Below are 14375 nucleotides of genomic sequence, written 5' to 3' on the forward strand. Positions count from 1 at the left end.
AACAATTCATCATAATGTGCTTAGGGAATCACTCCTATCCACATTTACCAGGAATAAAACAATTATCACTCCATAAATCATGACTCGAGTTTCCATGTGCTCTGGAATGACTCCAGTTGCTTCAGCTACAGTTTTCCTCTCCCAAAGTAAAAGAGCTCTACTGAGCATTAATATATCCTACCTGATGACATGGGAATGTTGTATTTGTCTGAATGTCGCCTTCGTATGGCTCCCACATTGGGCACACTGGCTGGGGTGATTACTGAGGGTCCCTGGGTAATCGGGGTGACTGGGGCCGTTGGTGTGGTAGGGGTTTGAGGTAAGCTCTGTGGGGATGTCTCCAACATGTTCTTCGACATGGTGACACTAGACACCAGATTTAGCTGCAAAGGCCCAAGAGATGGGCAGGGAAAAGGTAGAGACAAGAAAAAAGACTTAAAAAGGTTTGACAAATGAGAGTGGATTCACTTCTACAGCTGTGTTGCCACTAATAAGCTGCAAAATGAAGCAGCCAATCTCAACTAATTATAGGATGAAATTGTATCATAAGAACTCTAATTAGAGGATGCTGTTAGAGGTTATCTAATAATCTATGGCAATGTTACTTAGGACTAACTCCTTCTTGTCCTACTAGACTTCAGGGAAAGTATATTTCCTTAAATAAAAGCCAGTTGCCAATTATTGACTGCCCCTGCTGTTAAACAGGCTTAGCCCCCAGTGAAGCAACAACAGCAATAATGAAGGATGCAATGTTTTCAACCAATAGCACTTAAAATAAGTTGCTATTCTGTTGCTGCCAGAATTTTTTTTTTCCCCCATAGTCCCAAATCTCAGCTGAGAGGCTCCAGCCAGCTGGAAAATTTTACACTGACCTTTAGTCTCCTTGCTAATTTGGTGGAATGGTAATGACATTACTACATATTCAAACAAAATTGTCTTAATTGCAAATTAGCCGGAGGAGGCTGAAAATTTTCAAATTAAATCTGATTGGAGATGGAGAGAGGGAAATAGAATTTCCTCACTAACAATCATTTGTGGCATGTGTTAACAAATATAATGAAATGTCAAGTTTGCCAATTCCTCTGGAAGTATCATTTTCAATTTATGATTACAGTGTCACTTAAGGCTGATGTACCCTGGAAAGTGGGTGTCAGGGTAGAAAAAAGGAAAAAGGTGAGAATGTATGCAAGCTGTTTAACAGTGCGCCCTTCATTACGTGCCTCAGAAAGGCCCTGTTCTTCATTATCAAAAACTCACATAATCTCTGTCATATTTACTACACACCTTTGTCATAAATAGCATCCAATTAGCAAACTTTTTATGTAGGGCAGCACATAAAAAGATTTCTGCCATATATGTAAATGATATTCATAAGAGGTAATCTACTGACCTTTCATTTTATGCAGTAATCTATGCAACCAAGCAAGAACACTAGTTCTAATTGTTCTGCTTCTCTATGAAGTAACTGCTTAGTGGCTAAATAGAGAATATTCAGCTTTTATATATAATTTAGTAACACCTGCCTTTTCAAATCCCAAATACACTTCTTAAGATAAACCTTTTTTTAATGGGGGGAAAATGATGTGTACAGCATTGATTGATCTTTCTTTGTGGATTTGTTTTACACATTTAGTCAGTAGAGAGATTTGTTAGGGAAACAAAAATTAACATATGCCAGCTAATTGTTCTTCTTTCTTGGGCAGCAGCCAGAAGAATCACATTAGCAGTCTAATAATAACGACTGGCACCCTCAAGGCATCCCCAAGTGCATCTGTTCCCAATAAACCACAAACTGTTATTCTGTTCGCACTCTAAGCCAGCAGACTGGGCTGGGAATTCTTTGTTACATACATAAATAAAAGCTGAGATAATGCTACTAAATGCTGCATTTAATACATTTACAAGCCACTGGTGTAAGTTTCCTCAGGATGTACAAAAGTACCTCTACATAGTTTCAGAAATACGGGAAGATGCACATGCATCTATGTGTGTGATGTTGCAAATGATACTTTATATTTTTAAAATCAACACTAGAATGTATAATTAGTAATGATTTAGATCATATCATCAGCATTGCATACTGTTTGTTAAAATTATAAAAAGAAAACAGAAAAACAAAGCACTTCTCCATACATAACAAACTCAGTTCTAAATGGTTACATATGCACTTTTAGAAATCATAAACCAGAATAAAATGGCACATTCAGAGGCCAGAAAAAATGCCAACATTGCAAATCAAGGAAATATTTATCTTGATGAATACTTGACAGGACACTGAACATTTTGTGAACACAGTAAAAGTTATCAAAACAGGAGAAATACATATTTTTCTATGCAAACTACTCATGTTTACAATGTTATGGTAACTTACCCTGCCATCCTGCAATAATAAGCATACCATGTTTGTAAGCATGCAATCACAAACTGATAAAATAGAATTTATTATTAACTAAAAGGAAGCATGTAAAAGCCAGGATCAGCACTTAGCCACATCAGCTCATCAGAATATAGTCAAGGTTGGGTGAAACTCATTATTCAGGACTCGCAGCCTTGATAACTTTGATTTTCATCCATCCATAGCATGGCCAAAAGGTACCATTTAATGAAGTACCATTCAGAGAGTAAATGGGGTCATATAATAGACAGTGCGGTTGCACCTTGTGTGCATGTACTGATAGCTGTTAAGGGTGCAGTGATGAACCAACAGAGCTCATTTCTCTTTGGTAATAAATTCATGCTATTAATATTTATCAAATGTGTGGGCCGTCTCAACTGAGCCACGGCACACAAGGCCATAAATATCTACTATTATATCAATTTTGAAGCTCTTTTTGTACAGTGTATAAACTTTAGGGTATTTTTAAGTGTATATGTGTGTGTGTGTGTATTGACCACTCTTCTTTGAAACCAATTTGAGGCCTGTAGTGCAGTTGCTCATTTCAGATATCACTAGTTCCAAAGGGAACTTTAAACTGTGGTTTCATTTTAAATCACTCATCTAAGATTCTATATTAATTGCCCACCATCAAACGCAATTAGCAATTCTTTCATGTGTGGTTTATGTAATGTAATACTTCAATTACATTATTCATTCAGGTTCTGTTGTGGATTATAGGCTGAAAATTCTTTATTAGTGTAGATGTAACCATGCTGCTAGAGTTTTTTAAAAAGTACAGATAGAATAATTAATTGAAAAAGAAAAAGCTACAGATTCCTGATGGATTTATGAGACAATTATTCTGTTTTGCAGTTATCTACATTATACTATAGAAGCAATGAGGGAAAAAAAATATTGAAAAAATTCATAAGTATAGGGTCAACACAATTTTCAAAAGTTTATTTTTTTAATTAACAATTTAGAGGTTATAGGGTTTGAAAAAGTAATATGTCAGATTCAAAAGATACATTTCTCTTTTTTTTCTATTAAAAATGTGTTTACAGTACCCTACACTTAAATGCAATACAAAGAAAAAACTATAATATCTTAGTGTAAATACCTTAGCAGAGTTTAAATAAATGTATTCATCATGCAAAAAGCAAATTTTGAATAATATTAATTAATGAGTGATATCATTGATACTAGGAGGAAACTCATACAATATAATTCTTATTTTATCTTTTCTCCTACTACAAAACCAAATTATCTTTTTTTCCTAAAGAAATGGAGGGAAAGGCAAAGCTGGTAATCATTAATCATCAGGCTGTACAGGAGACTTATCAAAACATATTCCCACAAACTTTCATTAAACTAGAGTTACTCAGTTGATTACTCTAAGTTTCTGCACAAACATTTGCTGAGATAAAGTATATTCTTTTCAACAGTCCGTGTACCTGACATTATCAGATTGCACTTCAATTTTATATATTTTTGAGGGAAACTGCAGTTATTTTCTATAATCACCCATTTTCCTTTGTTATAAGCTCTCTAAATTAACAATATGTGTACTATCTAGTCAAACATTTCAATATGTGAAATACAGCTTAACTGAAATAACAACCAAAGAAATAGGAGAAAATCGATTATAAAAATACTATGACATTTTTGAGAAAATATTTGATTAAAAAAAATCTATTTGTATGTATCTTATGATTGATCTAAGTCCTCTTTAGCGTGCCATATACCTTTTTATTTGTGATTTGTACTGTTCCTGCTTTTCAGGTTTCTCAAAGTGGGTTTCCTTTTTAATATCTGTAAACCTATCACAGAAAGATATTCTCTTGTTTCAGCTTCAAGCAATGACTTGTGCATTGATAGGTGTACTTTGTTTAGCATCACCCATGGTGTAAATTGGATAGATTTTGTAAAAGATAGCATTACTTTAAAAGAAACGTACAATTTGACAAGCGAGTGCATTTTACTTTCATTTTTTTGCCATATTTTTCATCACACTCATTGTTTTCTAGCTGTCACTAAATTGTTCATTTTCTTACTCTGTTACATCAGTAGAGCTATTTACTGTTTATAAAGCAATATGCACTTACAGGTTTGGGAGATGGTTTGGGTTCTGAGGGTCGCATGTGCAAGTGGGTCATCATTGCTTGAAGACGTTCACGTTCTTTAGAAAGCTGTTAAGAAAGAGTGAGATCAAAGCATTTTAGAAATGACTGATACAGCAATTTTATTGCAGTGATACATCTTATCATTGAGCTTGTCTCAGAGTAATGATTCCTGCATATAAAAGTCTGTCAGTAGGAACTTATCTGGGAGGAAATGAAACTTTAGCTATGAATGGGGGAAAGACTTGTATAGCTTTCCTTATGTTAAAAGGTCAAAGAAAACAAATAACACTTCATCTTTTTGTCAATAAGAGAATTGAGGTCACAGTTGCTTTGACAGTAACAAGTTACTGAAACCATAAATTAGAAGGCCCATGGTGTCTCTTTAAAGTCCTGTGGACACTGTTAGCAATGGACTAGTGCCAACAGCTGTGAAGGGGTGAAGGGTTCTCAAAGCGAAGTGCCTGCCAGGATTGTCTACACACTTCACGCATTCCCACTGAGGTCCAGTTAGTGCCCCCTCCGATCTGCCATCATCAATCTAATTCGATAGAGTGACAGAGACCAGGCAGTGTGAAACGTTGAACTCTGCCATGAAGTCGGCATCTATACTTGCACTGGGTCTCATTACAAGTGATGGACCTTACTTTTCTATCAGTCAGACACAGAAGAAAAAAAAAAGGCATAATTGGTCACACTGCAGACTGTCATCATCTTCATTGCTGAACTTTTATGTTTTACTCCACCTTTTATAAATGGTAAACAAGTTTACAAAAAGCTTTTTGAAACTACATCAGTAATTATGCTTTTTAATGCGTTCTTGATCATTTTACAAGTCAAAATAAAATATTTTCAACAGCTCTCTGGGAAAAAGCTATAACATGATGGATTTAAAACAATTCAAGATGTAGTAAAGTGTGAAGAAAAAGAAATTATATGTTTAAATAACACAAAGTGTTGGTTTGATTGAGAAAAAAATAATCTTTAAGTTGAAACACTAGCAGAAGCTTTAAAGGATAGTAAAAAAACATAATAAGAATGATATGGTGATAAATATTGCTTTCTGATCAGTATCATGAGTTCTGTTTATTTTTGGCCAAATTCTGTTTCAATATTAACTAAAATGTTTTAAATTGGCAGCACTTGATACAATACATATACTACCATCTGTGATATTATAAATGATTTTCAGCCATTATTCCAGTACAGAGAAGTCTTAAAATTATTTTCCAATGTTTTTTGCAAGTTCTTTAATTAAAAATACACCAAAGGTAGAAAAGGGAAAAGTTTTTCTCAGGGTAATATACTACAGGCATCATGCTATAAAGATTTTTGCTATACTATAAAATCTAATGGAAAAAAATCATGATTAGTTCATGTAAAAACTGTCTCAGCAATAAAATCATATCTAATTGAGGTGTTTTGTATAACCACTATCGGGGAAAACTTAGATTTGACTCTTTTTGGATATCGAAATGTAGATGATGTAATCTACAGGTTATATGTCTAAGTGATAAGTACATTAAACTATATTAATCCATCCTGAATTATCAATCATTGCCATCATTACAACCAATCTAATATTCCATGTATTTCTATTAAGCATTGTATTAGAAGACTCAGAATTTGCCTAGTACTCAATTTAACCTACCAGAAATATGAGAAAGGAGTCCATTAAGTTAGCATTTGACAAACCTGTATTTCTAACTGTTGGACCACCTGCATTTGGACTCGACACTGGGCAGTGCTTCGGTCATCCAAAGCATGTTCATTGTTAAGGTGCCTAAACAAACACAAGACACAAAACAGAATGTTAAGCAATGTGTATCTTAGTGGTATATGCTACACTTCAAAAGCATTACACTGAAGTCATGTTTTCCTTCACAGTGGGGAAAAGAAACACCTTGAAGTTATATAGAAAAAAAGTTTATTAAAAAAAATAATGAAGAAAAATATACAGACAGATATACATGTAACACATATATAGAAGAATTAAGATGGTGTTTCTGAGAAAGAACTAATTTATAAAGAAGTAGGTTTATTTGTTAGTAGACCTAGTTTCAGCAATTAGAAATCTTTGTTCTGTTTTGCCTCTTCCCTTGAAAAATTAAACAAGTTCATTTTAATACTTCCTCACTGATCGTAACAACAAACTTCCATGTATCTTGTCACAATTGTAATTCTTGTTGAAGGGAAACCTTGGATTACAATTGTGAGTTGTATCAAGTCAAGTATGAGATGTGTGGTTAGACTGCAAGAGAGGCACTTCCACTATACCTGCCTGCCCTAAGCTCAACTCTGCTCAGTTCTGTTATGAACCTAATTGTAACAAAAACTAAAATTCACTTTCTTTCTGGAAAGGAGGCATAAAATATTAAACTGGAGGTTAGCTTATGATGTAAAGTGTCATTAATTCCTAATTAACGAGGCCTTTAGAAATTGTTTTTCAACAAAATTTTAATGAACAATGAGATAATTTTCTATGAGTGTACTACAATGGTAATTGTACTTTTAAGGTTTAATATTGTATTTTCTTATTGGTTTTTTCACTATGAACTCTTGGAGAACACATGTATATATCTATTCCCCAATCAGTATAAATGATGAATATTTTTTAAATGCCTTAGCTGTACACAAAGACTAGGGTGTAAATGGAACAAGGTAAGTAGAATAAATAGCTTCACAAGAAAAGATATATGCAGTATAACATGTTTATTTTTGCATAAAATCATCTTTAAAAAGGTTTTTTTACACTTATATACTTTTTAGTGATAATTATGCTATAGTTAAAGAATGAAAAAATGTACAAAATGTTTGCATTATATACTTGGGTCTTGGAAACCTATTCAATTTATCTATACAGCTTTTATTATACTAGAAGCTATAGACTACAATAATAGTCAATGAGGTTTTGTCTTGATTGAATTTTTCAGTGAGACACAAAAGAACCTTGCCATTAAAATAGTCCTTTATTCTCCTGTATGAAGGCAAAAGGTTTTTAAAGTGTTGTGATGTTCAGTAATGAGCCTCTATCTAAATTATCATTGGTGACAAACTCACAAAGCACTTTTCGAGGACACATAGTTATGAAATGCCAGAGCTGCCACTTTCTTTCCTGTAATTATAGGCTAGCTTGCAGCCCTTCAATGATCATTTATAGAACAGCCTCCAGTGGATTACTGAGAACTTGAAAAACACATACATACCTCTGCCACATCTCCCTTCTCCTTTCGTTGCTATTGTTTACCAGTGATATGTAAAATAATAGTGCCTATTCATTCTCCCTACTTAATTATGCCAATCAAAGTACAGATATAGTGTTGGATATAAATACAATGTAATAAGACTAAATAAATAGGCTGAATATTAACATTAAATTATGAATGTATGTATTCGTGACTATTTTGTGCCCAAATTATTCTCTTTTATGTTTTTATAACTATGTCAGGTACTATATATTGCTGTTCAAAAATTCTCTATGATTTATAAATCAAGAATGAGATAATACTGAAAAATGAGAGGATTGGTGGATTTTTCTCAGTCAGTGCCTAATTGCTGTTTCAAAATGCATATGCAAAGGGACATTTCATTAATCATTTAATCATGTCCCTTGCAGGAAGTTGGAACTAATGTTGCAAATACCCTTTTCATATGAATGCTCCATAATACTATCTTATGCATTTGATATATTGCCTAAGTCATAAATTATAGCTGCTTCAAAATGACCAAGTAGGGTTGTTATCCCTGAAGATGCTTGTTACAAAACCTTTATTAAGTTTCTTTTTTTTTACTTATCGGTAGTTCTATTTCACAGCCTCATACTAGCCAACAATAATAATCTTTTTGATGGCAAAGGTCTGTAAATTACCCATGCAATCACTAACACCATTTCACAGGCCTGTTCTACTTCTACTGGTCTGCTAACAAGACGATTACACACAAATTACTGAATGTCTATGAAATATTTAAATGCATTCTACTCTACTATGCATTAATAAGAGCAAAGCAAGCTCTGGAATTCTGGTTAGCTCCAGTCCCTAATGTCCCCTAATGAGCTTCTTACCGAGACTGCAGTTCAAACACAGAGGTGAAGATAAAATGCAAAGGGTGCATTCAGAAAGGCAGCACTGAACAAACATTGTGTGAGCCAGCTCTAATTTATAGGTCACTTTATAGGTATATTGATTTTTGTTTTCAAAATGGAATAAACGATGTGGTCTGAAGTTCTTTCAAAACTACATTGAATCTGTGTGCTAGGTAGGTAGTGTGGACTATAAACAAATGTAAATAGGCAGTCAAATTCTTTCTGAAAACAGTTAAGCAAGCATTTCAGAAAGATGAAAAATAGGAAAGGATCCTTCCAATTTATTTAATGCACAATTCTCTTTAACGAAGCTTTTAAGGTTATGAATGCATATGGTAACTTCAATTATATACACCCTAGATTAGCAATTCAATTTTAAACTCTAGATTTTTCAAATTCATTTAAAGTTATAATATTTTACAAACTAAAAAGATATCAGATTTAATCCAACTATGTCAGACTTTTTAACAAAATGTTTCACTTGCAGATCACTGGTGTTTGATTTATTTTGCATCAAGCTTTTTACGTTTAAACACTGACAGGAGTTTAAATACAAAATGTTAGCTGTCACTATTCATTTAGCTGATTATGTGAGATGCCTTAGTTTTGAGAGATTGGGGCACTGTCACCAAAAGAAACAACATTCTGACAAGTTCAAAGAATGCTTTCTTGAGGTCATAATTTTGTAGCCATGCTGCCTAGTCAAAGACAAAGAAATCAACAATACACACTAAGCAAAAGCATAATTTTAAGTCAGCTACCAGAAAAAAAGACAACATATTTCCCATTAAATAAACTATTTCCACTACTTTTTCAGTTGCTCTTTATAAAGTGTCAAGACATAAAATTTAGTCTTTGTAAATAAACCTAATTAATTTATTATCAACTAATTACTCTTTAACAGACTGGTATTTTTATGGACACTAACCATTCTGTCCTTCTTCAAAGAGAGTATATCCATCTTTGTCTCTCAGGCCATGTCTTGTTTGCTGGCATCTGCGCATGCAAGTTCAGGAACACTTGTCTGCTAACTGGAATGTTATATCGTAAACCTTTTGCTTTAAGCTCTAAAAGTCAACCCATTTACATTCAAGCTGACTTAGGTCCAGTGGAATGATAATTAATTTTGCAGCCAAACTACACAAATTTTGTCAGATGTTATTACACTTTGGCATTTATAAGACAGTAATGAAGAACTAAGATTACATGGTATTAGTGATCTAGTGAGATCTTCAATTATTGGTCAAAAAAGTGATAAGCTTCTGTCATACCTACTTTACAGAAACATTCAAAACTTTTCCTAAACACCTTTTTAGGCTGAACATTCTTCATTTTTTATTTTCTGTTCTTATTTGGCTGTTACAAATAACAGTTTCTAACTTAATGTTAAAGTTTTTTATTCAAAAGAAAATGTTTCAATTGAATATTAAAGTCATATATGTAAATATATACATATATAACTAAGAATTTATGTGTGTGTGTGTGTGTGTGTGTGTGTGTGTGTGTGTCTGTGTGTGTGCATGCAACTTGTCCTCTGGTGGCTTTTCATTTGGTGCTGAGCAAAAACAGTGGGAGATTATATCAATTTGGGAATGTAATATAAGAAATGGAATTTGGCACTCAATATAACTTCTACTTTCATTTGTTATTTAATATATATAGGCTAAATAGTAATAATAGATTGATTAGTTGACTTTAAACCAATGAATAAGTTGTCTGAAACCAAAGTAAAATTCAAGCTATATGGTTTATTTCTAGTGCAGTTTAGAAATAACAATGTCATATCATTTTCTCAAAAAACAAAAACCTAAATTAAAAAATAAACCTTTTATAATAAACACTGGCTATAAAATTTCCAAAGAATGGATAAACAAGAAAACTGAGAGCTAAAAACCTTTCATAGTTTTTTGACTTGTCTGACAAATTTTTGTTCCAAGATTCTGAATTCCCTCCATTATTACAAAAGAAAAACAAAATCTTTCCAAGAAAATCTGTATTAGTGGTGATGCCGTCTTCATTTCATTTTCCACACAGACACTAAATAAACTGAAATTAATTTAATAAAATTATTATTTTATTCCTCCTAAAATTTCACATACATTTTAAGAAAAACACAATACCAGTATGGAAATAGGTCTTATTAATATTTCATTTTAGTACAGTATACTGGCATTAGCTTTATTAACAGAAATTATCACAGATTTTTGAGTTAGGGAATTTAAAGCACATAGTAAAAAATAAACTAACAAAAAAGGCCTTAAAGTCTACTGTCATTTGTTCTGTCATCCCTAGAAATTTAATGGGTTGGAAAAATGATCAGTCTTTGGAACCAAAATTGATATTTAATTGAAAGAAAATTCTTTCTTACTTATAACTCTTCAGTTTAAAAAAATACTAGCATGATTATAAAAAAGAACCATGAAGGGTAAAATGAAGATTCCTATTCATCTTCTTGTTTGTAATAAAAATACATATAAGTATTTAAAATGAATAAAAATGTTCCTTTTCATATGCTATAAAGGAAATCATCCTGAAGAAAAAATATGCTATTTTCTTAAAGATTTATTTTGAATTTTGTCAGAAAGAACAATTTGAAGCAATAAAATGTATGGTGATTGGGATGATTCCATAGTTTCAATTACCATACTGAAGAAATAGTACCATTAGTCCTCTAATTTTAATGATAAAAAATTATATAACATATTGATAAGGACTAATATATCCAAATGAAAAAATTAGTTGTTAAAAGAATCAATATTCCGATATTTTGTCTTTGTTTTAATAAATGTTATTTTTCTAAGACAGGAAAACATTAGCAAAATTACCTAACATTTTAAAAGCTCTGCTTAGAACACTCAAGTCAGTTTCATACCCAACGAAATGGTAGCTCACCACTGTTTTGATATAATAGAAGTGCAGATATTCATTTCAGTACATTTAAAAAGTCATAGTAACATAGGAAGGAGATTTCCTTTTAATTGGTCACGAATAAAAAAGGTTTTAAAAAATCCTTGTGGAAGTCTTACTGTAATTGAGTTATAAAGTTATTATGATGTCAAGTACTTACACCTTGCTGTTAAGGAGCTTTTGCTCTATACCCTGTAGTCTACCATTTGTAAACACATCTTTCTGATGTTTCTGCCAACATTCTGGCAAAATAGCAGTGCAATTTCAAATGAGCTAATTAACTTAATTGTTGATGAAGCATGAACAGTTCATTCACCCTGTTAGCTGCTCCATGACAACATAAGAGTCTCAGCCTGTGAAGTTACTCATCTCCATAAATCTAACTGTAGGTCTGTTTAGAACTCTTGTATACTGGAATTGTGCATGGAAAATGGTCATGCAAAATGCATATTCTCCTTTGAAAAAGAATCTCTTAAAAATTACAAAATAAACTGTCACTGTATGAAGAAATTAAGAATACATCAAGTTTTGATTTTAAGCTAGAGAAGCCATATACTCTCTCAGACAAATATACAGCCATGTATGTTTCTTTATGATACTGAGGGCAACAAGTGTCAGTGTGGACAAAACATAGTTATATTAAAACTTTAGCTCCTATTAACCTTCAGTTTTTTTATTTTTGTTGTTAAATATATATTTTAAATATCATTTTTTAAAATAAATATTAAGTTTGCAATTTTAAAAAGTATGTATGTTTAATATGTATATATATTTATAATATGACTCATATAATTTTACTTGAATTTTTATTGAAAAATTGAAATTTAAGTGAACCCTGCAAACATATCTCCCAATTATTAATGATACTATGATAGTAAGCTAATATTTTCCATTTATTCAAAAACCTCTATTGAATGATTTGTAAATTTTCTCATAAAAAGATAAGATGAACAGTTAAACTTCTTAGTCTGACTTTGTTAATCCACTTGTTGAAACACAAAGAAAATTTAGAGTGTGCCTCAAGATGAACCTTTACCTTCCTCCCTCAACTTTATTTTGTTTATTTAAAACAATGTCCTTAAAACTTCTATATAACCCACTTTTTCCCTTAAAAAAAGTTAAAAACTTACTTTAAAAACTGTCCAAAATCTTCACAAATGCTTTCACAGCCTGGCCATTTGCAAACTCCATGGCCATAGAGAGTATGAGAGGCTCCAGTCTCCTCATGTGACGAACTGTAGCAAAGGAACACGCCATCAGATTCATCTCAAAAAACCATAATCGTTGCAGACTGTCAGGTTACAACCAGTGACAAACAGGTCAAAACAGGTCAATTCAGCTCAGAGCAGTCAGAAAAATTTAATCGTTTTACTGAACAGTTCAACTGCCAAGTCTAGATGATGTTCCAATTAGATGGGAAATAGAACCAAAGATGATGGTTAATAAAGGATGAAAAACCAAGAGGACTATATAGTGTCATATGCTAATCCTGCTGTATGACCTTAATGTAACATTTATTGCTAAATAAAATATATATATTCATATGTGGTCAAGTGGAAAAAACACCTGTATTTTTAAGAGAGTAATAAGATTTTGAAATGCTCTTTTTAAAGAAGATCATTGGGAACATTTAAAGTGTCAATATATACATGTGAGCCATATATATTTCTACTAGTAAGAGTTGATTTTAAAAATTCTACTTTGATGAGTATTATATCAGATAGAGGGATCCTAGAGAAATCAACCAACTTCTGAAATATATAATCATCAAATTCATCTCAATTAAAACAAGTGTGAAACCATCCAGAGGCATACCATTTTATAATAATGCAAGCTAACAAGAACATTTTTTCATGATACTCAAATTACAACCAGAAACATTGCCAAATTATAACATTCTATTTTAAACTGTACTTTAATTAAATATCTTTGAAAAAAATATTTGTTTATGAAAAAGAATATTTGTTACAGCTAGGCAGATATTCATATTATATTACAGAACCCTATTATTCCACTACACTTAAATTTGAATTTTATAGCTATACATCATACAAGCCTCAGCCACTTTGTTAAGAAATCCTACACTTATGTTTCACCTTTTAAAAAGATGCTTTTCATGTTGAGCAGTATTTTAGCTTATATATTTTATGTAAATTACTTTAAAGGACTTGATTAGGTATCAACATGCCCAAATAAATGGGACTAAATGGATAAAAATCCATGGATGCTCCTCTTACAAAAGCAGTCTTTATACAATTAAAATAAAACAGTAACTTTAAAAAGTATCTAACATAATGTACTCAATGTTGGTAATTAAAATCAAATAATTACCATATATATATAATATGATAGAATATATGTAAAAACAAATGTATAGTGATAACTTTTTGAATAAATTTGATTAAAATTCATAAAAACAATCTAATTAAAAAATGGGCAAAGAATCTGAATAGACACTTCTCCAAAGAGGACATACAGATGGCCAAGAGACATATGAAAAAATGCTCAAAGTCACTAAGTATCAGAGAAATGCAAATTAAAACCACAATGAGGTATCACTTCACACACGTCAGAATGACTACCATCAACAAATCAACAAACAACAAGTGCTGGCGAGGGTGTGGAGAATAGGGCACCCTAGTATGCTGCTGGTGGGAATGCAGACTGGTGCAGCCACTATGGAAAACATTATGGAGTTTCCTCAGAAAATTAAAAATTGAATTGCCATTTGACCGAGTGATCCCACTTCTAGGAATTTATCCTAAGAAACCTGAAACACCAATCAGAAAGAATTTATGCACACCTATGTTCATAGCAGCATTACTTACAACAGCTAAGATCTGAAAACAGGCCGAGCTCATCAGTAGATGAGTGGATAGTATTCCAT

At 32.2% G+C, this 14375-nt stretch overlaps 1 protein-coding gene across 1 annotated transcript in view; it reads right to left on the bottom strand.

Moving 5' to 3' along the window:
* FOXP2 (forkhead box P2) overlaps positions 1–14375 on the bottom strand; it is a 643835-nt gene that overhangs the window by 45067 nt on the left and 584393 nt on the right. The window contains exons 10-13 of the mRNA XM_087821061.1: positions 12619–12723; positions 6193–6280; positions 4483–4566; positions 182–383 (exon numbers count right to left, since the gene is read on the bottom strand). Coding sequence (XP_087677187.1) covers positions 182–383; positions 4483–4566; positions 6193–6280; positions 12619–12723 — 479 coding nt within the window. The remainder of the gene's footprint in view (positions 1–181; positions 384–4482; positions 4567–6192; positions 6281–12618; positions 12724–14375) is intronic.

This window comes from Miniopterus natalensis, chromosome 10 (genome assembly GCF_054644295.1).
Source record: "Miniopterus natalensis isolate mMinNat1 chromosome 10, mMinNat1.hap1, whole genome shotgun sequence".
NCBI classification, from domain to species: domain Eukaryota; kingdom Metazoa; phylum Chordata; class Mammalia; order Chiroptera; family Miniopteridae; genus Miniopterus; species Miniopterus natalensis.